At 40.1% G+C, this 26,035-nt stretch overlaps 1 protein-coding gene and 1 non-coding gene across 2 annotated transcripts in view; both read left to right on the forward strand.

The window, feature by feature from the left end:
- The first annotated feature begins 1,103 nt into the window (after window positions 1-1,103).
- ST6GALNAC5 (ST6 N-acetylgalactosaminide alpha-2,6-sialyltransferase 5) overlaps window positions 1,104-26,035 on the forward strand; it is a 165,052-nt gene continuing 140,120 nt past the window's right edge. The window contains exons 1-2 of the mRNA XM_070405400.1: window positions 1,104-1,322; window positions 2,119-2,373. Of these exons, the coding sequence (XP_070261501.1) occupies window positions 1,308-1,322; window positions 2,119-2,373 (270 nt within the window). The 5' untranslated portion in view covers window positions 1,104-1,307. The remainder of the gene's footprint in view (window positions 1,323-2,118; window positions 2,374-26,035) is intronic.
- LOC139004502 (U1 spliceosomal RNA) lies at window positions 9,254-9,417 on the forward strand. Its single transcript, XR_011470384.1, has one exon. It is a non-coding gene; the product is annotated as a U1 spliceosomal RNA (small nuclear RNA).

The following is a 26,035-nucleotide window of genomic DNA, read 5'->3' on the forward strand; positions in this document are numbered from 1 at the left end:
GTCCAGCCATGGATTAGTGAAGATTAAAAAAGGATTGTAATGCCTTTTTTGGCCTTGAGAAAGCTCTTATTATGCCTATGGTTCAGTTGGCCTGCTGATCATTTCCATCTTAATGTAATCTTTAACATTACACTGCTACAGGTGAGGTGTTAAGTAATATATTAATACAACTATTCTCACTGAGCAATTTCACAAGAAATATGTTTTTAGCTAAATTAGACATCTAACAAATGTCATTTGAAATTCAACATGAGGGGGAGGACCCTTTAAACAGTATATTGGTGTGAATTTCCCAACATAAAAAAAAGGTTTTAAATTTTTTTAATTGAAGGTTTGAATGTGAAATTGTGTATTCTCAGTGCAATAGACTACCATGAGCAGAGCACCAAGGGCCTTTGGAGGCTTATAAAATAAGCAGTAAGCAGTTCTATCTCCAGAAGCCAGAAATCTTTCATTAAAATTAGGGAGATTCCACAGGTTCCGTTAACCATGTGGAGCTGATGTGTTGAATGTTTTTACACTTGAAAATCACTAAGGACTTCACAGGTCTGGTAGCAAGGAACACTGTAATATTTAAAACAAATAATGAATAAAATAATCTAGATGAAAATTGTGATAAAAAGATTGCATGAGAATAACTGGATTAGAAAAGTAAAATTAAGGGCGAAGAGAGTATGAGAAAGCTTACAACTGAAAATCTGAAATAATAAATAATTTTTTGGAAAAATTATTTTGTGGTAGATTTCCCCACACAATACACATACATGCAAAAGCTGTAAATAAGGCTATTGACATTTGGGCGGTTGACTTGTTTTTAGAAAAATCACAAAACAGAACATTTAGTTTGCAAATTTTCAAATGGGAATCACGTTCAGAATCCAGTTGGGTTCTCCTTTTTTTTTTTTTTTTTAATGATTTCATAAAAGATAAATAAGCTCTCGGGCCAAGGGGTGGTTGTACTGACACGGTTAACTCCCTCGCCCCAGAAATTCCATTAGGCTGAAAAGAATATTTGGGGGCGGGAAAGGGGGATGCAGTGGTCTTTAGGACCCAGCAGGCGGCGGCAGGCGGCAGTTGTGTAGATCACCGAGAGACTACGAGGGTCCGGTTCAGTTTTAATTCTGTCTCTAATCTCTGCAACGCCAGCGCTTCCTGGGTCCCGCGGCTCCCCTGCCCATTCAGCAGCCGCCGGCTGCCGGGCTCAAATCAGAGCCGCCCGCGCCCCATCACCCATCATGGAAATCCTTCAAGAAAAAGTGGCTCCGGACGCATGTGCCTGAGGATTCCGTACAAAAGAGGTGCCCAAAATGAAGACCCTGATGGTGAGTCATTTGTTCCAACTCTCGGAGCAGAGGCGGGGACCCCTGGGAGCAGCGTCCCCGGGGTGAGTGGGAGAGCTCCAGGGGCGCCCAACCCAGCCTCGCGAGGTCGTCTGCTACAAAGGGATAACTTTCCACCTGCTCCGCGTCCCCGCACGATTCCGGGGTTCTGCCTGAGTAGGTATCCCAGAGCCAGGATCAACTCAGCTTGCGTAGGCTCCTGGATCTCGGCAGGACGTCTGAGGGGCCAGCAGAGAGCTGGAGTGATGGGCGCATTGCTCCGGGGATGGGGGATACCCCAAAGCAACCGCCTGGCAAAAACTAAGAGAGGTGAGGGGAGACCTTTGCAGACTTTCTGGGTTTCCTTGAATGATTGCAAACTTGCAAGAATCGCCAGGGTAAAGCCCCAAGGGTCCAGAAAGGAGAGGGTGCCAAGGCTAGAGATTCCAGCAGGCGAGTTGGGGAGAGAGTCCCTTCCCCGAAGTGCGAGAGACCCCCGCCCCTGCCCGCTCCTCCGGCGCGCTCTCCCTCCAGTAGCCAGGCGCCGCGCTCCACCTGCCCTCTGCCGAGAGAGCTGGGAGGCGGCGGCGGCCGAGAGCAGCTACGCTCGGGAGCATCCCCTGCGGTACCCACGGCAGCGAGCAGCCTCTGACCCGGCTGGGCTGCGCGCGGCCGCGCCAGGACCCTGGCCAGCTCCCGCCGGGCATCGCCCCCGGCCGGGTCTTGCGGGTGTTTTCACCGGGTGCGCTCCCACCGGGTGGGCTCTGAGCGGCTCTCTGCTCTCTCCGCCCGCCCGCAGCGCCATGGTCTGGCAGTGTGTTTAGCGCTCACCACCATGTGCACCAGCTTGTTGCTCGTGTACAGCAGCCTCGGCGGCCAGAAGGACCGGCCCGCCCAGCAGCCGCAGCAGCAGCAGCAGCAACAGCAGCGGCAGCAGGCGGCAGCGGCGACCGGCAGCGCGCAGCCGTCGGCGGAGAGCAGCGCCCCGTCGCGCCCCGGGCCCCCAGCAGGACCGCGACCGCTGGACGGATACCTTGGCGTAGCGGACCACAAGGTGACAGCTTGCTCGCCCGCTCGCACGCCACCCGGCTGGGGAATCCCGCACACCTAACCCTGCCCTCTTTCCCGGGGCTGGGAGGCGCCGTGAGTAGGTGCGGTTTGGAGGCCGGAAGGGGGAGTGGACCCGCTGGGGTAGGTGGGATGGTTCCTACTTGATAGGAATTACTATTTGGAAAAGGATGCAAAGTTTTCCAGGGAATAGGGATGCGATGAGTGGACCCCAAAGCCCAATGTCCTAACAGGAATGGGCCCTGGAACTTGAACCCTCTGATCCCCATAATTGCAGGGTCCGGTGTGTGCTGGCTTCCGGAAGCCTAGGGTTTGGCCGCCAAGCCTCGCCTTTGTGGGAGTTGACCCAGGATGGCGCTAGTAGCAGCCCTGGCGTTCCACCGGGCCGTGAACCAGAGGGTGAGGCCGCTGCTCAGGCTCAAAGACTCCCCTCTGATCTCTGCTTCGGTTGCTCTGGGAAGAATTGCCACAGCCCTGGAGAGCGGTGCCCAGGCAGGTGCGCGAGGTTGGAGGCACCAACTCAGCTTCCATTGGCTTGAAACTCACCGTTGACGGCCTGTTTTCCTCTGGCTTCCCGGGAAGCTGCTGGCTGGCTTGGCTAATAATTAATAAGATAAATTTTTTAAATTGAGCCTCCTCTTCCTGGAATAATGAATGTCTGGTTTCAGTGTGTGAAGCCTTTGGGAGAATCCTAATCAAGTTTTCTGATTCTGAAAAGACAGTTTAAATGCATTCCGCTTTATTTGAAGCTGCTAATGTATTTTGATTAAAACACAATTCCACTCTGTGTCTGCTCTGTAGAGCTAGAGGATTTCTTGAAACCACCCAACTAATCTGCTTTTTATATTACTAGATTTTATGGTTGTGGACCAAAGTGATAGTTAGCAGGTACTCCTTTTGTGTGGAAAGATTGCTCTCACCCTGCAAGAAAAAGCCAAACTTTTTAAAGGAAACAATCAAAACATTTCCACTCATTGGTGCAATGAATAATGCTAAGGGTTTTTGGAAGGTACAAAAGAATTTAAGACAGGACTCAGCCTTTAGAGGTCTTTGAATACTTGGGGGTGGTGGGTAGGGGTTGGGGTATACCATGGAGTGTAGATAGATAGATAGATAGATAGATGATAGACAGACTGATAAATATACGTGTATAGGAAATGCAAGATGTAAACTGTTAGTATTGTTGGGTACAGAGATGAGAAAGATAGATCACTGCTCACTGGAAGGATCAATGGAAGTTTCTTTGAAAACATGGAACTTGCACTGGGAAGAATTCAGAGAAGCAGAAAAGAGGAAGAGATTTCATTACAAAGTGATTAGGGGGAGGGGGCTGTGGTAGACTCAAAATCAAAAGTAGAGAGGGTCATCAGTTTTACAATTCCAGCTGCAATTTTCTAAGTTGCTGATTGATTACACACTTTGTATCTGCATGTGGGAGCAACTGGTAAGGGCTGGAGTTCTAGGAAAGTTTAGAGATCGGCCTCTGACTGTGGGTGGATGTGTAACTGGAAATGATGAATATATTGAACTTAGGGGGTTTTCATAGCTATTGTTTACTGGAAATGGTATTAGCACTGGTGGAGTTTTGATTAACAGAGTGTCGGAAGGTACATTTGCTGAGAGCTTTGATGGGCCTGTGGGAAAATATTCCTAATACTTTCCTCCTTGTGCTCTTCTGCTGGACACCAGCTAAGAACATTGATAGCCTAAGGCAAAATATGATGCCCTCATGTTTGCAAAACAGTGTTTATTCACATAAATAGGTCGTATTCCATTTTCAATGTATCAGAGCTTTAGTTCATTAAAATGAAGGACAGCTCTTTTTCTGGAAAGAATGTTAACACTATATATGAGAAAGTGAGATGATCTGTAGTAAAAGGGTTTTATAAATTGTGAAGTGTTGTGGGCATGATAAATATGTCTGAATGTCCTTGAAATTGTTAGCAGAGAACTATAAACATGACCAGGAAAATCTTTGCAGATAATTGATAGTAATGAAATTCTTTCATAGAAAACCAATATGTCTCAAAATTCCATACCCAAAGGGTCCAGGGGGGGTTGCCCCACCCAAGCAAAGGAACAAAGGCAAACCTTAAAATCTATACCTCTTTCTAGGCATCCTCCCAATTGTACCACGGAGCTATACATAAACTTCTGCTCAAAATGCAATCATTGACCCTCTTAACTGTTACTATTTAGCTGGCTAGCAATTAGGCAGAGTTCTATGTCTGATGGCTGTCTGAATGTGCATGTGTAAAATATTTGTCCTCTCCAAAAGGTGCTGCCTAATCATGTTTACTTTGGGATCTTCCTATATCTTGCTTAGGCAGAGATTTGTTAAAATATTGCTAGGAATTCTTCTCTTTTCTTTTTTCAATTAACACCGGGGAGGGTAGGAAATGACAGCTTTTCTATTTTTGTTACATTACCAGATGATACTCTGATTGCTCTTTTTGTCTTCACTCTCACATCAGGCCTTAGAAAAATTATAGGATGTGCTGAGTGTGATGACCACCAAGCCATATGCAGCTGCATATTGAATCAGAATTCCAACAGACTTTTTATCTGCCGCTGATTTACAGAATCTGGGGAGAGTTACAGATTCCACTTAGGAAACTGTTCACATCTCCGTGGCCAGAGGTCCCAGATTCTGCGAAACATGTAGTGTTTCTGTTCCGTTAAATGAAGGTATTAACATTATAACTCCAAGATTAAATTCAACAGGTGGTCCTAAGCCCAAGCACCTGACTTTCACAAATTACAGCCTGTCTGCAATGATAGCCTTGTCTCGTGCAGCAGCAGACTAAATTGCTGTTGAGATTAAATCACTGTACGCCTTTGTTGAAAGACATGCTGCAAGTCAAGTCAGTGATGAGCAATATGTGTTGAAGCTTAAAATATCACTTTCCATGGTCATATTTCCTAAGTCCTCTTTTACAGATGATGCTGAAATTGTAATTCCAGTAGGACCCAGTGAAGGCTACTTGGAGTTCCTTGTGATAATGAAGGCATTTCGTTCTTGTTGTTGTTGTTAGATTCTTTCTCTTCATTTCCAATACCTCTCCCCCAGACCTTTCCCCACAAATGTTTCACCAGTTTATTTCCTCCTTCTTACACGTCTGTCATTGCAGCTACTGCATCTGTATCTTGACATTACTTTCTTGGTTCCCGTTTTTAAAAGCCATTGATTCTAACCTTATTGGCCAGACGGAAGCAAAGAAGCCAATTTGGGGAATCTTCTGCATTTAGAACTGCAGCATAATATATAACCAAACTGACACACACATGTACACTCGATCAAGCAACCCTCCGAGGAAACCTCCAAGTCTCCCAGCAGAGGGGAAGGGGCCTGGAGCACCATTCTATTTCCAGTCCGGATCTGGTCTGGGTAGATAAAGTTATTTGCCATCTGGTGGACTCCGTGAAATGAAACTGTGAGCTGATTCCCATTTCTAGTGGACAGGAGCCCTTATCACAGAAGGCCCATTTGTCACCCGGACTGCCCTTTTCAGAGAGGGCTTAGAAAAGGGCAGTGATCAATGGGGTCTGAAGCCGAGCTGCTATCTCCTTGCTTCAGTAGTAGCTCCCAGGAGTGGATTTTATACATACCTGTAGCATGCTTCTTGCTTCTTTCTTTGCCTCTTTTCTTCCATCAGTCTTCAGTTATTCAAGCAAAACAAACTGCTTAAAGGTAATAGTACTATAATTATTAATTGGTAGATGTCCAGTTGAAATACGACAAACCAATGCAAGAGTTAGAAAATAATTCAAAACCAAAAAAGGAGGAGAGGGGGCACATGCCATATAACTTACTTTGAAATTATGGCATAAGTATTCTTCCTTTAGAAAAGTATGTAAATACTCAAATACAAGTTTATACCATTAATTATACTCTATGGTATTGGAGTCATCCGATGAATTATAAGTAATTTGGATTTTAAATAGATCCAAAGCAAGCTAATTTTCAGTACTCAAGTAGTACAAAGTATAATCGACTACTGATAATGGAAACCCTGTTTTCACAAAACATCAACCAAAGGAAACATGACGTGGACTATTTGTTCATGGGTAAGGAGCTATGATAATGTGGTTACTGTTAATGGGATAATTGATTATACAACATTCATTACAATACTTAATCTTCCTTAATTTTATGAGAGCAAGGAGTATTCATCCAGCTTCCCACAGGAGGAATCCCAAGATACCTCCGTGTCAAAGCCCAGGCCATACCTGGTGGATGAGTTGACCTGGCTCCCTTTCAAGTTCAAAGCATTCTGGCCTCCTTGCTGATCCTTGAATACTCATTCTTCTCAGGATCTTTGCATTTGCTGTTTCCTTTCTCTATAAATCTCTTGCCCAAGATCTCTTGCATAGTGATTTCTTCTGGTCATTCAGCCCTCAGATCACATGTCATCTTCTTGTGACCCACTCCTCAACAGTCTTTAAAGAGCTCTTTCCTTAACAATCATTCTCTACTATATCAGCCTGTTTTATTTTTCTCATAATTCTTACTTTCTGAAATAATCTTCAAGTTTACTTATCAGTTGTTTGCCCTCCTCCAAGAGAATCTAAGCACTGTGAGAGCAAAGTATATGCAACCTCTGTATGCTTTTCTTTGGTATAGCAAAGGGTCTCCTGGACTCTTGACCAGTTTAACTGCAAGCCCTAGATCAGCATTTGGTACTTACTGGGCACACAATAAGTATTTATTGAAAGAAAGTAGGAAGTGGGGGTGGGGGTGGGAGGAGGATGTCAAGAAGGACAGAGCTACCTCATCTTATGTTAAGTTCTTTCTCTACAAGAAACATCAGTGCAGTCCCAAGGCCCTGGTATGTCTCATCATTATTAAATTTGTTATAATAATAATGGGAAGGAAAAAGAAGAAATTATCTAAAACATAAGAATCTTTGGGAATGATGTTTAGGAATCTACATTTTTTAAAATATGTATATTTGTATTGATTTCAGAAAGGAAGGGAGAGGGAGGGAGGGATAGAAACATTAATGATGACAGAGAATCATCAATTGGCTGCCTCCTGCGTGCCCGCTCCTGGGGATCGAACCCACAACCTCACAATATTTGCTACCTCTTGGTTCCTGGGATGACACTCAACTGCTGAGCCACATCGGCTGGGCAGGAATCTGTATTTTTACAGGCTTTCTTTACCATTCTTGTGCACATTAAAATTTGAAAATCATCATTTGCCACATTTTTAATCATCACCATGTGTAGTTCTATTGTTAATTTGTTTCTGGGTTTTTTAACTAATCATAGTCCTTAGTAAATACTCATTGAAGGCCTAATAGTTGCAACATTGGGTATTCTGGAGAAAGAACACAGTCCTTATATTCAAAGAACCTTTTATCTAATTGGAGAGAAAAGACAAAGAAACAAGAAAGGCTAAATAATAAAGCAAGTTCTGAATAATAATATGAAGCCAGGAAACAATAAATTAAGACACTGAGACTAAAAAAGAGGCAATTTCTGTGATCTTTTTTACAAAATAGGTTTAATACTATTATTATCTTAGAAGTTATAAAACTTTCAAACTAAAATTTTGTTACTTATTAGCCCTTTTTAATACAAATGTGCTTGTATATGTATTATTTAGTATATGGCATCCAATGAATAATTACGAAGCAACTTAGATAGCAAAGCAACTTCAAAGTGGATTGATTTTATGTAAAATATATACAACCTCTTTATGCTTTTCTTTGGTATAGCAAAGAGTCTTCTGGACTCTTGAAGGGAGCTAACCCAGCTACCCTGTTTAACTATCTGAAATACATGGTGACCATATTTTTCAAACCAAATCTCATAACTGTGGTATGATGAATTCGAATATAATTGTGTTGGCTACAAGACAGAATATTTGTAATCAAATCTGTCCTGGAATCTTGGCATTTTTTTAGAGAGGACTTTTTATCACCCCAAGGTCAAGTGGCAGCACAATAGAATTCCTGTCCTTCGAACACTGGGGTAAAGGGAGATTAAAGGTGAAAAAAATACTTTGAAAAATTAAAACCCATCATTAATCAACGAATCATTTGGAAAACCTCCTATAAGCCTATTTTGTGTTCTTTGAGCAGCTGTGAGGATCTTAAGGATTGAAAGACAAGGAATGATTATATTTTAAATAAAGATATTATTACACTGAACTTGATTCAAGAGAAGATTTGGCTTGGGAGTCAGTAAATTTATGATCAAATGATTGATCAAAACTTGGGGGTCGAGACATTTATGAGATGTATTCAGATTCTTCTTCACAAGCACTTTTAGTCTTAAACTCTGAGTCTGGGGCAAATAAATATTTTTATTGCGGGCTCCATCCAATTTGGTTTCCCAAATAAAAGTCACAGAATGTATATTCTCAGTTTAGACAGCATATCCACAGGGAAACCTTTTCTGACTTGTAGCCCAGGTCAAAGCTGAGTTGTATGTTTGTCTTCAGAGCCAGGATCCCATGATAATACTTATTCTGTTTATTTGTTATTTCTTATCAAAAATTGTCTGCCTTTCCCGCTTGACAATCAGCTCTTAAAGGCTGGGAATTTTTTTCTTTATTTTTTGTCATTGTATTCTTAGCCTTTAATAATGTAAGTCTTTGATAAAATTTGCTGAATCAATAAGTATATCTATATAAATATTTTAAATTTCTTGCAAAATAAGCCTACATTCAGAATTTCTGACCATTTGGAGTTCCTGAAAATAAATAGCTGCACATCATAAATAACTATTTCTCCTGTCACAATCTGTAGTTCTGAAACTATTTCATTTCTTCATTATGGTACTTGTCAGATCTCTTAAAACATACTCAGAATTTTAGAGCTAAAAGGAAAAATAAAAAAATATATCAAAAGGAATCCATGACTACCTGGCAGGGGAGATACCATGATCACGAAGGTGGTTTTCCCAGGGCGAGGCTTATCCATTGCACTCCGGATGTGCTGACCCCTGCGATTTCCCCAAATGTGGGAAACTCGACTGCATAATTTGTGGTAGTGGGGGACTGTGTTCACGCTCTCCCCTGGTATAAAAAAAAAGGAATTCATGAGTGGTCATGTGATTTTCCCAAAGTTGTGGATTAGTGGCAAAGCTGAGACTAAAATGTGGGTCTCTGATGTGAATATCATTACTATAATGTAAATTTGGTGCCAATATACCCTAAGCAGTGACTCCACATTATTTGAATAGAATTTATTGAAATGAAGAGCCAAAGCCTACCCAGAAAAGAAATAAATATTTGAACATCGTATTATTCTGAAATGAATGTGAGAATATGCTTCTGGATAGTTAAAAAGAGCTTCTTCCACCAACCACTGGCTTAGCAATGGGTACTCTAAAAGCTGCATCCAATCCACGCTACCTGTGTAAATGGAGCAATTTGCAAATCAGAGTGGATTTTGCCTTTAAAAAGTAAACCAAACCAACAGAAAATGCCATGAGCAGACCACTTGTTTGGCTGAATTACCTTCTCCACAGCGGGGAAGAAAGCATTGTAAGGAGACTCAGTTAACCAAGAGTTTGAAGAACTGCCATTCCACAAGCAATCATCCACTCGCCCTAAATTCTGAGATGGAATACTTACTCCGAGATAGAACCACTTCAGGCAAATAAGAAACCATTTTATCTATGACAAGGAAAAGTAAGGTTGATAAGTTGTAGATCAGTATGAAAAGGAAACTTTTTATTTTGTTCTCTTTGAATGGTTAAAAAGGGATCTGTAGTGTTCCTGGGAGCCTCGGAGACTCAGAGGATACTCTGGCAGACTGAGATGCAGAGCTAAAACATTTTTTTATGAGAAAGCATATTCTGGAAATTAATTGCACATAAGGGACCTCTCCACTGACTAATCTACAGATCTGTTCATGTTCTTTGCATGCTTCTAATGGCTGCCCATTGCCTAGAGCATCAAGGTCAGACCCCATAGGAAGGCCCCTAAAGCCCCCGTAGGGTCTCCCTGCCCTACTTCCTGAACCTCACCTCCCACAGCTCGCCTCGGCCCAGGCTCCACTCACCCTGAGAACACAGCTTGCGGTTTCACACTTACCTGCTTTTCCTCCACCAAGGAATTTCCTTTCTCATTTTATCCACCAGGTAAAGAACTAAGCATCTCCTTTCTAAAGTTTTCCCAAATACAATTTCTGTGCATTCTGCTAAGCTATCCATGTATCAAGTAGTCGATCACATATTGACAGAGTACCTACTATGTGTTAGACACGGAGAAAATGAAAGGACCTAGTTCCTACCCACAGGAAAATCACAGTGGAGGAAATACGTATTATAATTTACTATACTTTTGTAAGTGCTAAAGTAGTCTCTGCATCTTACACATGCCTCTAATGACACAATATTGTGATGATTCATCTGCATGCTTGTCTCCATGACTTCTTCAGGCCAGGAACATAACTTATACATCCTTGTATGTCCAGAACCTAAAACTGTAACTTACAAACATCAAACTCAGTAAATCTTTGTTGAATGTTAGGTGAACGGACTCCTGTTGTAATTATGTGTAATAGGAAGAGATTTAAACAAGCCTGGCTAATAGACTTACTAATGATAGAAATGTCAGGAATGATAAGTAGGGGCAGAAGGACTTCCCCTCTGTGACATACAATTAATTTCTGGTTCCTCTCTCAATACAGAGTAGCATTTGCTGACCTTGCCTGAGCAGCTGACCAGGTGCTGAGATACAGGAATGTCCATCTTTGAGGGCAGTATGGGTGTCAGAGGAGGCAGAGGACATGCTCTGGTACTTACCAGATCACTTTTTACCTGTGAGTGTTTGGCAAGGCATGCAACTTCTTGGCCTGAGCTTGTCTGTAGAAAAAGAGCTTAAACTAGATTCATTCATTCGCTCATTTTATCAATAATATTGTGCGTCTACCATATATTTCCCATTGTATTCAGGACTGAAGATGCAACAGTGAATAAGGTGTGATGCCTGACTCCACAAAACGTACATCTAAGAGGAGGGGCAGATAAACACAAAATTATAGGGAAGATTTGGATAGAAATATTTACAAGCTATGGGGATGGATGTTATCCTGAAAGCTTCAGGGAAGTCTTTCAAGGGGAAATGAGAGGAGTGACTCCATCAGATGTGTATTCCAGTGGATCACCCTGGCTTGAGTGTGGCACAGGCCAGAAAAGTCTTAGGTTATAGGAAAAAGGACCAGTGAGCAGACTGTTGCTGTGATCTTTGTTAAGTGATGCTGGTGGCCAGAGGATAAAGGGACCTACAGTTCCTGCCACCCTCAATTTTCTGTGATTGCCCACCCCAATGTGTTGGCACAGACGGTCTGAATGCCGCTCTCAAACAGCAAAAGGTTAGTGGTTCAAGACTGCCTCTCGGTAGCTAGTGAAGAGAGTTTGAGGATGAGCCCAGATGGCACTCCACCTTTCTCTAATTTTGAACCTCGCTGTGCATCTTAATACCACATACTGACTTGAGCAGAAACAGTGGTGTTATGGCTAAGGCTGAAGCGAGCTGTTTGTGGAGACTCCGTACTATATGCTAGCTGTGGCGGGAATTAAGCCCACCACCTGCAGCAGAGCCAGTGGGGTGTGGAATGAATGTGCTGGAAGAAACTTTGTGATGTAACAATTCTCCTGGGGGAGACTTTATTCTAGAATAACCTTGTCAAGGGAGGCTGCTGCATAATAAATCTTACCAGGTCTAGATCGGTTGGAAATATGGGGTGGAGAGTACTTTCCTCTCCTTTCATTTCCCACATAGTTACAGAGCGAGCAATTATCATTTTTTTGGATCAGTTAAGTTTGTTAACAACTTCTAAGAAAAGAAAAGTTTCTGTTTCCCTTGCATCAGAAGGAAATTGGCCGTAAAGTAATGTAAAATTTGCCAAGAGGGAGTCTGATTCTTAATTCATTCATTTGGTTGGGAGCAAAAGTTATATATCTGAATGAACTCTGGTTTTATGGTTACTTGGCAATGTCCCACCTGCCAGGCTGCTGTTGGGGATTTCCAAGTTTTCTCGAATTACCTGGAGTGGTATCTGCTTCCACTCTGTACTGCAAACCATAAAGCTGGCTCGTTTCATTTTTATTCTGCTTGTTTCAAGTTTTGAACAATCAAAGTGCAGGAAATGATAACATTGTACTTGTACTCCAGATCCTGGAAAAGGGAAAAGGGATTACAGGAATCTGTGTGTGTTCCCTGTCACCAACACCCCATGCAGAGCTTTGCCTTGATGCTCTAGCCATCACAAATCCCTGGAGGAACCATGCCCCTTAACCTTATTAACAACAGTGTGTGGTTTTGGCTCAGGTTGAAATGTGATGGGTTTTTAATCCAAAAGTTCAGAAATAAAAGTCAGATAATAAAAGTCAAATAAAAGCTCTCACCGAGAACAGGATTTCCCAATGGAATGCCCCTGTGGTAGTGAAGTGTTAAGAGGAAATCACTGGACCCAGGACCAAGAATAAGGACCAGAGTGAGATATAACATCAGGTGCTCCTTCCCTGTTTTCACAGGGGCTCTCTGGCCATGGAGACATGAAATGCTGACTGAGTTTTAGAAAAGCATGTAGGGGGTGGCTTATCATGGGCTGTGCAGTGTTTACACAGGGGTCGCAGGTATTGACATTATCACATTTGAATGTGACTTGAGGTGCTGTTTGATAACAGAACAGGAACCACTTTGTCAAAGATAAGTTCCTCAGACGAGGACTGTGTCTTGTTTTTGTTTCTCTGGAATGAATACCATAGCTCACTCCCCTCTATCACCAAAAGGCTCAGGTTGTAGAGGGAGTTTTGAATATTAATGCTGATTGGTCTGCCAAGTAAAGGACTATTTTTTTTAATCTTCACCTGAACATATGCTTTTTATTAAAATGTTTTTTTCTATAGAGAGGAACATCGATGTGAGAGAGGGACATCGGTTGGTTGCCTCTTGTAGGCGCCCTGACCAGGGAATGAACCACATTCTAGGTATGTAACCTGACCGGGAATTGAACCTGCAATCTTGGTATTCAAGATTACGCTCCATCCACCTGAGCTACCTGGCCAGGGCATACATGATTATTCTTAATGGGCCCAGAGAACATTCTGATAGTGTCTCACTCTTTCGAAGTTTGAAAAATGGAAAAGGGACAGAATCTTAGTTTACATATCTTCCAGGGTATCCTGCCAACATGTGAACGCCAAAACACAGTAGTATTTCTGCAAACTATGCCTGTAGACCATAGTTGAGGTCATGGAATGCCTTCTATCTGGAAAAATCTTCCTCTGCATTATCCCCACGATAGCAGGTTGAGAAAGAGAAGGGAGCAGAGAGCCAGAGTGCTGGTTCTGCAAACAAACTTAACCCCAGTCAGTTGTAAATGCATACACTGATCTTCTCAAAATGGCAAAAGGTAAAAAAAAGAATAGTTATTCATAAACCTACCACCAAGACATGATTACTGCTGATAATTTAATGTACTTCCTTGCAGATTTTTTCATACATTTCAGATGTGTGTATATGCAATGTTTAATGTACTTCCTTCCTATTTTTATCCACATATGTAGGGTCTGTGGCATCCATGTGTACATTGTTAAAGAAGGGCATGAGCAACACTATTAGATCTTAATGAAAGACCTATATCTTTTAATAGCTTAAAACCAAAATATATTCCAATTAGAGTTAGAATAATTAAGAAATGTGTGTTGATAATTGTGGTGAATCCTGCACTTAATAATCCTCCAGATATGTACATCTTTCCACTAGCTTAGAAATACCTTTCTGTCCCTGTTGTTTACCACTATTTATTTATTTATTTATTTAAATATATTTTTATTGATTTCAAAAAAGTATGGGAGAGGGAGAGAGAGATAGAAACATCAATGATGAAAGAGAATCATTGATCAGCTGCCCCCAACTGGGGATCAAGCCCACAACCCAGACATGTGTCTTTGACGGGAATCGAACCTGGGACCCTTCAATCTGCAGTCCGATGGTCTATCCACTGAACCAAACCAACTAGGGCTGTTTACCACTTTTTAATTATGGCAATGCCCCATCCCTACATTTAATTCCCCACCTGTTTGCTCATCTACAGGATGTGTTCCAGAATGTATAAGTTTTCAAGATCATTACTAATAGTCCCTTAATCCTTGTTGTCACTTTTCTCTAAATGTCCTCCAACCCATCAGTCACTGTTTTGGGGACTTTGCTCATGGCAAACTCATATGGGCACAGTCAGAGACGATGATCTCCATCTTCATAGTCGCTGCGTGGTCCCTTTCCAGACATATGCCTCATATTTGCCTTTATTTATTGGGTTTCCACTCTGATTTAATTCCCTGCCCACATATAGTACAGATCTCATTCCTTGTCCATATACGGTACAGGTTTATTGTGACATAATTGTTTTTCCTAAAAAGAAATTTTACAGCACAAATAATTCTCACCTTCTTAATAAGCAATATTTTGTGCATTTCTTGTTCATCTTCTAGCTTTATAAAACACTTTAATTCCTTTATCTTATTTTAACCTGCCACTTATTGAATTCTAGGACTGCTCTTCTCTGTTCTTTTTTTTTCTTTTGGTGCTCGATGATGTCTCTGAGCAACTCTATTTCTTACATTTTTCAAATATTGTCTAGCTGCTATTTCTTGATTTTGGCAGAACCTCAGAACTCCCATTATTCTTCCAGGCCACAGGTGGAATAATTCTGTCATTAGAGACATCAGGGTCTGCCTCTCTCATGACGGCCAACTGGCAGGGGATATATTTTATGCATCTCAGTTGGTGGCTTCCAAGTAAAGGAATGAGTCTGAAAACATGCAATCTTTGCCAACAAGCTCTTTATCTAATTAGTCCTTTGTTTTGCTACCTGAGTTCTCTTCTTTTTTAAAAAAAATCTTTATTGTTGAAAGTATTACATATGTCCTCCTTGTACACCCATAAAGCACCCTTCTTTATCCCCTGAATCCTTCCCACCCATTGTTCAAAATGTTTTCATTATGACATTTTACCCATCTTAAGTACACAATTTAGTGAATTGATATTCACAGTGTTGTCAACATCACCACTATCTATATCCAAACTTTTTTTTATCACTCCAAACAAAGACTTGGTAGTCATTAAGTAATAACTCCCCAATTCCCCTCTCTCTCCAGCTGCTGGTAACCTCTAATCTACTTTCTGTCTCTATGAATGTGCCTAATCTTGATATCCTATATAATAAAGAGCTAATATGCAAATGGTTGTCACGCCCTCATGCTGCCATGCAATAATGACTCAGACACTCAACACTGGGGAGAGAGGAATGGGCTCCAGCCAGGCACAAATGAGCTTGAGAGAGAGGAATGGGGACCAGCCAGGCTGCGGCCCGGGCGAGAAATAAGCCGCCTGCCCCATGGTCCCGGGTGCCTGTGGCTGTGGCTCGCCCGGGCAAAGCCGGCCCTGGTCCTGGGTGCCTGTGGCTGGCCAGAGGGAGGGAAGCCTGGGTCCCGGGTGCCTGTGACTGGCTGGAGGAGGGAATCCTGGGTCCCGGGTGCAGGGCGAGGCAGAGGCAGTTAGGGGCAATCAGGCCAGCAGGGGAGCAGTTAGGGGCGATCAGGCAGGCAGAGGTGGTTAGGGGCGATCAGGCAGGCAGGCAGAGGGGTTAGGGGCAATCAGGCAGGCAGGTGAGCAGTTAGGAGCCAGCGGTCCCGGATTGCAAGAGGCAGTCGGACATCCCCTGAGGGGTCCCAGATTGGAGAGGGTGCAGGCCGGGCTGAAGGCCCACCTGCCCCATGCACGATTTCATGCACCGGGCCTCTAGTTTCATATATGTGGACTCATTCAATACTTGTCGGTTTATGACATAATGTTTTCAAGGTTTACCCATGTTGTAGCATGTATCAGAAGTTTGTTCCTTTTATGGCTGAATAATATTCCATTGTATGGATATACCACTGGACACTCGCATTGTTTCCACCTTTTAGCGATTGGAAGTAATGCTACGATGAACACTGGCATTCTCATTCATTTTCCCCTCCTTTTTCACTCCTTTTCTCTCTCCATGGCAGCACCTAAGTCTTCAGCTCCCTCACCTCACACCTGTGCATGCCACCCTACCCTTTACCTATTACCACCTCAATAAAAACATATAAAAGTTAAAAAAAATACAGAGAAGAGAAGCCATTAATTGCACTAATTATATTTATTTATCTAAAAATAATGCAAACATTTTGAAAAATAGGAGAGGTGAAATGTCTCCATAATCCTACACCTTTGGTATAAGTAATGATATAATTTTTTATTGATTTCTGCCAATATTTTTTATTGCATTCTTTAAAAAAAAAAAGCCTGAATGTGAGCATGTTATGTGTTTTTTTTAAAGTGTTAGTTTTGTTTCCATTTTTGATGATTTTTTATTGAGAGAGAGAGAGAAACTTTGATTTCTTGTTCCACTTATTTATTCATTGATTGATTCCTGTATGTGCCCTCACCAGGACTGAACCCACAACCTTGTCATATCGGGATGATGCTGTAACCAACTGACCTACCAGGCCATGGCCCATTTTGCTAATTTTAAATAGTCCTTAAGATTTCCTTTGGTTAGTGTTTGCCTTTTATGTCTTTTTCTATCCTATAATTTTAAGTCTTTCTATGTACTTACATTTTATGTAATGTCCAGACCTTCCCCAGATATTTGCTGGGTCTGACACAGGAGAGTACAAATGAAGTTTACATACATCCTAATAGGTTATCAATAATTATGTCTTCATTTAGGAAAGATTTTTACCTTTCAAAGGTTTCATCTGACCTATTGCAGTTATGGATTTGATCAGAATAATTTTCTTGGTCATTATATTGTCTAAACAGTAAATAAGTCTTTATTAAATAAAGATGTATCATATCATTCTTGAGAATCTTATGTGGGAAATGCTTGACAGAAGTCAACCCACCTGGATTATCTCCAATAGTTAAAAATGTAAACAGAGTACCTCTTCGAAGATTTTCTATGTAGTTTTTCAGTTGTCCCCCCAACAGAAGTTCCTTTTCATATGTTCTAATTTATCAGAATCTCACATTCTTCTCATTCTAATCCCTCCTCCTCATACACGCTCTGAAGCAGTGACCAGCTCTACCTTAGCCCTTGCACAACCCACAAATCTTCATGGCATTTGAACACAGTGGCCTTTTGTTTTGAGGCAGAGGGCAAGAACTATGGGGAAGCACTTTTTCTGGGGTCTGAATGTGTTAGACACAGTGGATGTTGACAGCCATGGCTAATGCTGTGACAGAAGGACAGAGGTGCCCATATGGTCTTCAACATAATTTGTGCAATGCTGGTGACCTGTTGTGCCTTGAAAGCAGTGCTTCGCAAGTTCTAATGTGCATTTGAGTCACCCAAAGGTCTTATGAAAATGCAGATCCTGAATCTTTAGTTCTGAGTTGAAGTCTGAGAATCTGCATTTCTAACAGTTATCTCGTTGGCCCAGGACCCACATTTTAAGTGGCGAGACTCTGAAGCATAAGACCCAGGTCAAGGGCCCTCTCATCTGATATCCCTAAATGAATAGCATGTTGCTGCAGTTCTTAATCTAAGCTTGCAATTATTGTCTTTTCAGAGTTAAATATAGGTCATTTACATTTATTGTGCTTTTTTGCTGTATATTACTGAAATATTGGAGGGTTGTCTTTTTCCCCCTCATTTAAACATTGGCTTTGTCTTTTATTCCATGCTTTTTGTTGTTGTTTTCTTCTTTTTCCCCTTCCTCTGGATGGGTGGAGTTTTGTGTGGGGGGAAGGGTGAAAGTGGGGGGGAAGGAGGGGTTGTTTTTGTTTTATTTTGTCACCCTTATTCCATATTTAACGTACTGGCTTAGAAATTATCCTCTTGATTTCTATTCTTTTAATATCATTCTTTAAATTTTAGCATGCACACTTACCCAAGTCTCAAGTTAATATCTTTATCCTCCTTCCAGACAATTCAAGGACTTTAGAACACATTAACTCTGGTCAACCCAAACACTAATCTTACATGCTATTTTATTGAAGTATTTTAGTTATTTTTATCAAAGACCAACAAATTATATATGAGCATTATTGTTGTTTCAGATAGTTGATGTTTATATAGATTTACATGCATATTACCAATTTTTTTCAATTCCTTAGCTCATCATCTCTTCTTACAACTTAGATTTCCATTATCATTGTTCCATAAATAATTTTTAGAAGTTTTATTGATGAAGTTTTGTTGGTGGTAAACACAATTTCTGTTTACCTGAAATACCTTTATTTTGTCTACATTCTTGAAAAAGAATACCATTCAATATCACCAATTATTTTCTTTCTTAGTATTTTGAAAACTTAATTTCCATGTGTTCTCCATCTCAATGTTGATATTAAGCTGTTTGGTATCAGGTGAATTGGCATTACATTTAGGTAACCTAAATCATCATACTCTTTAAATACCCTGTCTCTCCTTTGTCTCTTTATTATATTTTATATTTTCATCTAACTATGCTGCATTCTAGGTGTTTTCTTCTTATTTTTCATTTGGCTAATTCTCTATGCAACTGCATCAAATCTATCATTTAACTCATCCACCAAATATTTCCCCCCAAGTCATTTCTAGCTCCCCCCCCCCCCAAAAAAAATTATTTATCTTTTCTCATAGTGTCTTTCTCCTTATATACATTTTATTTCTGTTATCTGATAACTCCGGTATCTTACATCATTGGATATTTAAATATTTTTTGTTTTTGTTGTGCCTTTATTCAAGGAAGCTTATTTATGTATGTGTATTATTTATGTGTATTATTTGGAGGGGGGGGGGTGTTTATCATGACTTCATGTTCACCTGGTTTATGTCTGCAGAAACTTTTAGTGACCTCTGTTGAAAATGTATGCCTCCAAAGCGAGCTTGCATTTGTTTCTGCCAAGCTTCTGGGGGCCCCGCCAGCTGCGAACTACCTCTCTAAAATCAGCCTGACCCTCTGCACACATGCCGGTAGAGTGAATGTAAACCGCCGATCTACATGATTCTTAGGAATTCTCAAGGAAGATTTTTTTACCTCCTTCCTCGGAGACCAGGACAGAGTAGACAAGTTTTTTCATACTTCCCCAGTGCTGCATGGATTTTATTTTTATCGTTTACTCTTTCCTTGGAGATATTGGCCTTTCAGGGTCTCCCGTACCTGCTCAGGCTCAGCTGTGCCTCCTGACTCTCCACCTGGCTGTTGAAATCCAAGGCTCTGGGTAAAGGGTCAGCAGTTTTCCTTAAAGCAGCCGTTATCTCTAGTATCTACTCAACATGCTGGATTTGCACTCTGGCTTTATTTTCTACCTTTGTGTATTTTCCTTACTTTGTTGTTAATTCACCCAATAAAAAAGATTTTAAAGCATTTTATCAATCATTTTTAGGGAATTTTAGCTGGTGCTTGTATCAGTGGCAAATTTTAAAATATTTAACTGATATATGATTATTTTAGAAATATATTATAGTAGAAGAATAAAATAAAAATTTCTGGGGATTTTATAAACCAGAGATAGCATAACCACTGTAAAAATATTGGAATGATTTCTTACAATCTTTTTTCTTCTATGTACATTATTTTTGCATAGATGAGATCACATAATATGTATAAATTTAAGCATATTTAAAAATATCCAAGAGTAGGAGAGTGGAATATTATATAAAGAGGATAACAGCAAATAATATCAAGCCTTTTCAAATAAAAATCTCAATTATCAGGTCATCCAATATGATTTAAAAACATAATTCATCATGCATTTTTTACAATAAAACTCTCTGTTATGCAGACTTCTTTTGCAGAAGGCAAAAAATGTTTTCATTTAGTAATTCTTTTAGCACAGTGTCCCAACCATATTCTTTAAATAACCATTTACAGCGAGTGTTGGAATAAAATAGTATTAGTAATTGATTTAAATGGTCATCAAACATGGTAAGAGATTTCATCTAAAGCACAGAGTAAAAAATAAAAGCAAAGTATCTAGATCTGTGAATGGAATGAAAATCTTAAGTGGAACAACTGAAGAAGTAAGTTTAAAGACAATCTTAACCATAGACCAAAAAACCCACAAGCAAATGTAATCCATAATTGGGTTTCTAACTTTGGATTTAAATCAGATAACAGATTCCCTATTGTTTTTACCCCAACTTTCTTCTTATTTTTGTTAGTTTTTTCTTCATCTCATTTGGCTGGAATAGACAAAAATTACTTTCACAGTATGAATAGATTAGTGGATGGACTTTCTGAGCTAGTTTCAACTTTGCTGTCAATTTTGTGTAACGGTTTTTATTTCTGAACTGTCAGTGAAGTGCATTGGAGAACTCTAACTTGGAGCTCCCAACATATTTAGAAAAAGCAGACAATAAAGAAAATGTGCAATAAAGGTTTTTTTTTATCAGGTTAGATTTATTGTTTTATTCACATATAATTTACCCTTTTAAAGTATATAATTTATTGGGGTTTTTTTTTCACAGTTATGCCATCATCACCACAATCTAATTTTAGAATATTTTCATCACTCCTAAAAGAAACCCTATACTCATTAGCAGTTACTCCTCATTCTCCTCTCCCCCCAGCCCTTGAAAACCACTATATACTTTCTACCTCTGTGAATTACCTATTCTGGATATCTATAATAAAAAAAGCATAATATGCTAATTAGACCAGACAGCCGAACAACCTTCTGGATGTCATTCTGGAAGAAGCCGCGGTGGCAGGGGCAGAGGCAGAGGCGGTTAGGGGCCATCAGGCAGGCAGGCAGAGTGTTTAGGGGCGATGAGGCAGGCAGACTAGTGGTGAGGGGCAATCAAGCAGGCAGGCAGGCCAGTGGTTAGGAGCCAGCAGTCCCAGATTGCAAGAGGGTGCAGACTGGGCTGAGGGACACCTCCACCCCCACCCCCACCCCCACCCCCGTGCACAAATTTCATGCACCAGGCCTCTAGTTTCATATAAATGAAATCATTCAATATTTAGGTTTTTTTTCCTAACTGGCTTCTTTCATTTAGCATAATTTTTAAATATATATTTTATTGATTTCAGAGAGGAAGGGAGAGGGAGAGAGACAGAAATATCAATGATGAGAATGAATCATTGACTGGCTGCTTCCTGCATGCTCCATACTGAGGATCGAGCCCGCAACCTGGGCATATGCCCTGCCAGGAATCAAACTGTGATCTCATGGTTCATAGATCGATGCTCAACCACTGAGCAACACTGGCTGGGCTAGCATAATTTTTTAAAGCTTCATTAATGTATTAGAACTTCTTTATTGTTGAATAATATTTCCTTGAATATTGCAGATTTTATTTATCCATTCATCAGTTCATTGAAATTTGGATTTTTTCAATCTTTTTGGCTATTAAAAATAATGAAGAATTAACATTTGAGTATAAGTTTTTGTGGGAACACATGTTTTCAACTTTTCTGGGTATTATACCTAGGAGTGGAATTGCTTGGTCATATGGTAATGCAGAGTTTAACCTATTGAGGTACTGCCAAATAGTTTTTCAAAGAGACTGCACCATTTTACAATCCCACCAGTGATGCACGTATGAAAGTTCAGATTTATCCATATCTTCACCAATGTGTGTTATCATCTTTTTTAAAATTATAACCATCCAAGTGGGTGTGAGTACCTCATTGCGATTTTTATTTGCATTAACCTAATGGTGCATAATTTTTTATTTTGATGATACTAACTTGTCTACTTTGTTTTTATTTTGTATGTTTATTCTTTATTAATTAAAGTATTACATATGTCTTCTTTTCCCCCCATTGACCTCTCCCTGGCCACTCCCACCCCTCAGCACATGCCCTCACCCTCCTAGTGTCTGTGTCCGTTACTTATCCTTATATGCATGCATACAAGTCCTTTGGTTGATCTCTTACCCCCTCCACCTTCCCCTGCCTTCCCTCTGAGGTTTGACGGTCTATTCAATACTTCTCTGTCTCTGGATCTATTTTTGTCCATTAGTTTATGTTGTTCATTATATTCCACAAATGAGTGACATCATGTGATATTTATCTTTCTCTGACCGGCTTATTTCACTTAGCACAATGCTCTCCATGTCCATCCATGCTGTTGTGAATGGTAAGAGATTCTTCTTTTTTTACAGCAGCATAGTATTCCATTGTGTAGATGTACCACTGTTTTTTAATCCATTCATTTGCTGATGGGCAAATGAGTGGATTAATCTTAGCTATTGTAAATTGTGCTGCTATGAACATAGGGGTGCATATACCCTTTCTGATTGGTGTTTCTGATTTCTTGGGATATATTCCTAGAAGTGGGATTACTGGGTCAAATAGGAGTTCCATTTTTAATTTTTTGAGGAAACTCCATACCGTTTTCCATAACTTGTCTACTTTTTCATCAATTGTATTTTTGGTGTCATATTTAAGAAACCATTGCCTAATCAAAGATCATGAAGGTTGTATCCTATGTTTTCTTCTAAGTTTTACTTCTTGGATTTGTGGTCCAATTTGAATTAATTGTGCATATGATATTACATAAAGGTCTAAGTTCATCTCTTAACATGTGGATATCAAGTAGTCCCAGCACCATTTGTTGAAAAGATTATTCTTTCCCCTATTCAATTACCCCAGCGCCCCTATCAAAATAAATTGGCCATAAATGTAAAGATTTATTTGTGGACTCTCAAGTCTATTCCATCAATTATGTTATATATATAGTCACCAGTCATAGCAGCCATCACAGCTCCTCATGTGCTTAAGACTGGCGTGGGCAATGATGATAAATTGTCATGAAAAAGAGCCATGATCTTTTATTTCCAAAGGTCCTGTAAAGATGCCTGTGCAGCTGAGAATTTTTTTGGTTTATATAGGCTAAGAATAGGCCTGCTTTGTACACTATTCAGCAAGTAGTTAAAAGGTTGTAAAATTTTTCAGGTCTCTCAGAGCTCACTCTTGTAGGAAGCTTGATTTCACAACTCTTACATGACAGTCTCGAATAAAAGTACTCCCATGAGAGTGTTACTACGGACAGAGAAAAAGATTGTGCCTCTTTTATTGCTGCTCTTGTTATTTAGGGCTTCTTTGTTTCTTGCTGTTGCTTCCAAAGATTGCATTTTGCAATAAACAGCAAGACCATAAGATAGATCTTAAATAGAGAGAGCCATGTTTAGGAATTTTGTTTTCTTTTGTCACAGTGATTTTCCATTTACCCTGGAAGGCAGTCACCATTATTTGTAAGCAGTGAAGATAAATGTGGTTTCTGATGATACTCATCTTTATGAATAGAGCAGAAGCCGTATCTCAACTTTCCCTTCCATTCTGGAAGCATCTGAATGTATTTTAAATGTTTCACTTAAATTAATCTGACTCCTAAATAAAATATTGATTGTCTGAGGTGAGAAAAGAGAAGACCCTTAAGCAGCAGCACACAATTACATATTTTTTAAAGTAGGAGGGTTACTTGTAGCTGATACAGAGGAAATTTGGGAAAGAAGGGAAAAAAAGAGCTTTTCTATATCTGGAGTCCTTTAAGTCCTTCATGGTACTATGAACCAACATAGTACACATGGTAATCAGAGCACACATAATTAAACCTCTCATTTTTAGTTTTTGCACTCAACTTGTCCAGTTGTGCAAAGAAAGGGGAGAGGGTTCAATAGGCACTGAGTAGTGGGTGCCTCTAGCTGCTTTATAAGCTCTTCCTCAAAACAAATCAACACCTATTCACCATCCACCATAACTAGCTTATTCCCAGCAGCAAGCATTATTTGCTAGAATGCCCAGATTCATTGCTGTAGACCCTAAGCATGTGAGGTTACTAGAGACCAAGGTTTGTTCTAAATATCATTCATGTATTTACTCTATAATTTACATCTGTAGCCTTGGCAAGCACAGGAAATAACATAATGAAAAAAAAATGTAGGATTGTGTTAGATTTGGGGATCCAGCACTCAATAGCTTGGTAGAATGTTTAGTAGAAGTTTGTTAATAAAGAAAGAAAAGAAGTGGGGGGATGGACAGACAGGTGGATGGACTGACTTGGACTCCATCACTCATAGCAGTGAAAGATGAAATCACATAATGACACATTGGGACATAAAATGGTATGAAAGGCAAGGAGAGGTGAGCTAAAAGAACGCAGAGCATCAGAAAAGGAAAAGTATAGCATAATGCTTAGTGGAAATGTCTTTGAAGACAAAAGAGACTGGATTTCAGTCCTCGATCTGCCATTCATTGACTGAGCTGGGACAATTCACTGAACTATTTCTGAGCCTCAGTTCGCTCTACACTGTGTAAGGAGTAACAGTATCTACCTCATTGGGTTATTGGACGAATTTAATAAGAACATAATAAACTAATCACTGTGACTCCTTTAGTGCAATATCAAATGCACAGGAAGAACTCGGGAATTATCAGCCTTTAGTAGAAGATGCTGGTTATATTCAGGTTTTCTTTGGCCCTAAAATGTGGCCATGGCACACAGATGTAAACATTTTCAAATCAGTCATGGATGGTAAGCTGTAAGATTTTTTTTCTTACCTTTGAAATAGGTTCAAGACACTGCTATTATGGAAAACATCTGTATGAAAAACTATCATTTTTGTACCACTTGTGTTTCTTAAATCTTTCAAATGCCCCAAGTTTTCACCTTGACCATTCTGGAAGCTGAAACAGAAACTTAACCATCATAAACCTTTTTGAGGAATGCTTTGAATCTATTTTGGAGCAACATGAATGAAGTCTCCTTGTAACTGACCTTCTGTCAACCTGAGTGTATCCATTCCAAGGACAGAGTGCACACCCCCACCTGCCCACCATCCCTGTGGCAGCAGTTTTCAGATCCTAGAGAGTTTTATGTGAGGATTACAACAAAAATCAGCCAAGTGTAGGTAATGATACCAGGTGACACGTGAGTTTGGATCATACAGTGGCAGGGGAACCTTTAGGCAGGGAGACTTTGTATGTAACTGTGCCCAGTGCACCTTCCCTGTGGACTTTATGGGCACCCCACAGTCACTTGTCATTTGGTGACTGAAGCCGTACTCAAAAGGGGAAAAAAACAAACCTTTACATTTCACAATGTTAACTCTGAGCAGGGCAATTCATGAGTAAAGATATTGATGTTCCAATAATTAATCCAAACTCTTAAAAGTGTTGTAATTAATCAATTGCCAGTTAAAAAATCAACATACAGAAATCAGTTTGTTTCTGTACACTAGCAAAGAAATATCTGAAAGAGAGATAAGGAAAACAATTGCATTGGAATAGTATCAAAAACAATAGAATACTTAGGAATAAATTTATCCAAGGAAATGAAAGATCTTCATAATTGAAAGTATAACACTTTGATGAAAGAAATTGAAGAAGACTCAAACAAATGGAAATATATTCTATGTTCATAGATAAGAAGAATTAATATTGTTAAAATTTCCATATTACCCAAAGCCAGATTCAATTCCTATTAAAATCACAATGGTGTTTTTTTCACAAAATTAGAAAAATTCTAAAAATTTATTTGGAACCACAAGATCCAGAATAGCCAAAGTAATTCTGAGAAAGAACAATACCAGAGGCATTACACTTACTGATTTCAAACTATATTACCAAGCCATAGAATCAAAACAATGTGGTGCTGGCATAAATATAGACACATAGACCAGTGGAATAGAATAGAGAGCCCAGAAATAACCACCCACATA

Source organism: Myotis yumanensis, unplaced genomic scaffold (assembly GCF_028538775.1).
Source record: "Myotis yumanensis isolate MYYU_CA2020_CCGP unplaced genomic scaffold, mMyoYum1.0.hap1 SCAF_2, whole genome shotgun sequence".
Lineage (NCBI taxonomy): Eukaryota > Metazoa > Chordata > Mammalia > Chiroptera > Vespertilionidae > Myotis > Myotis yumanensis.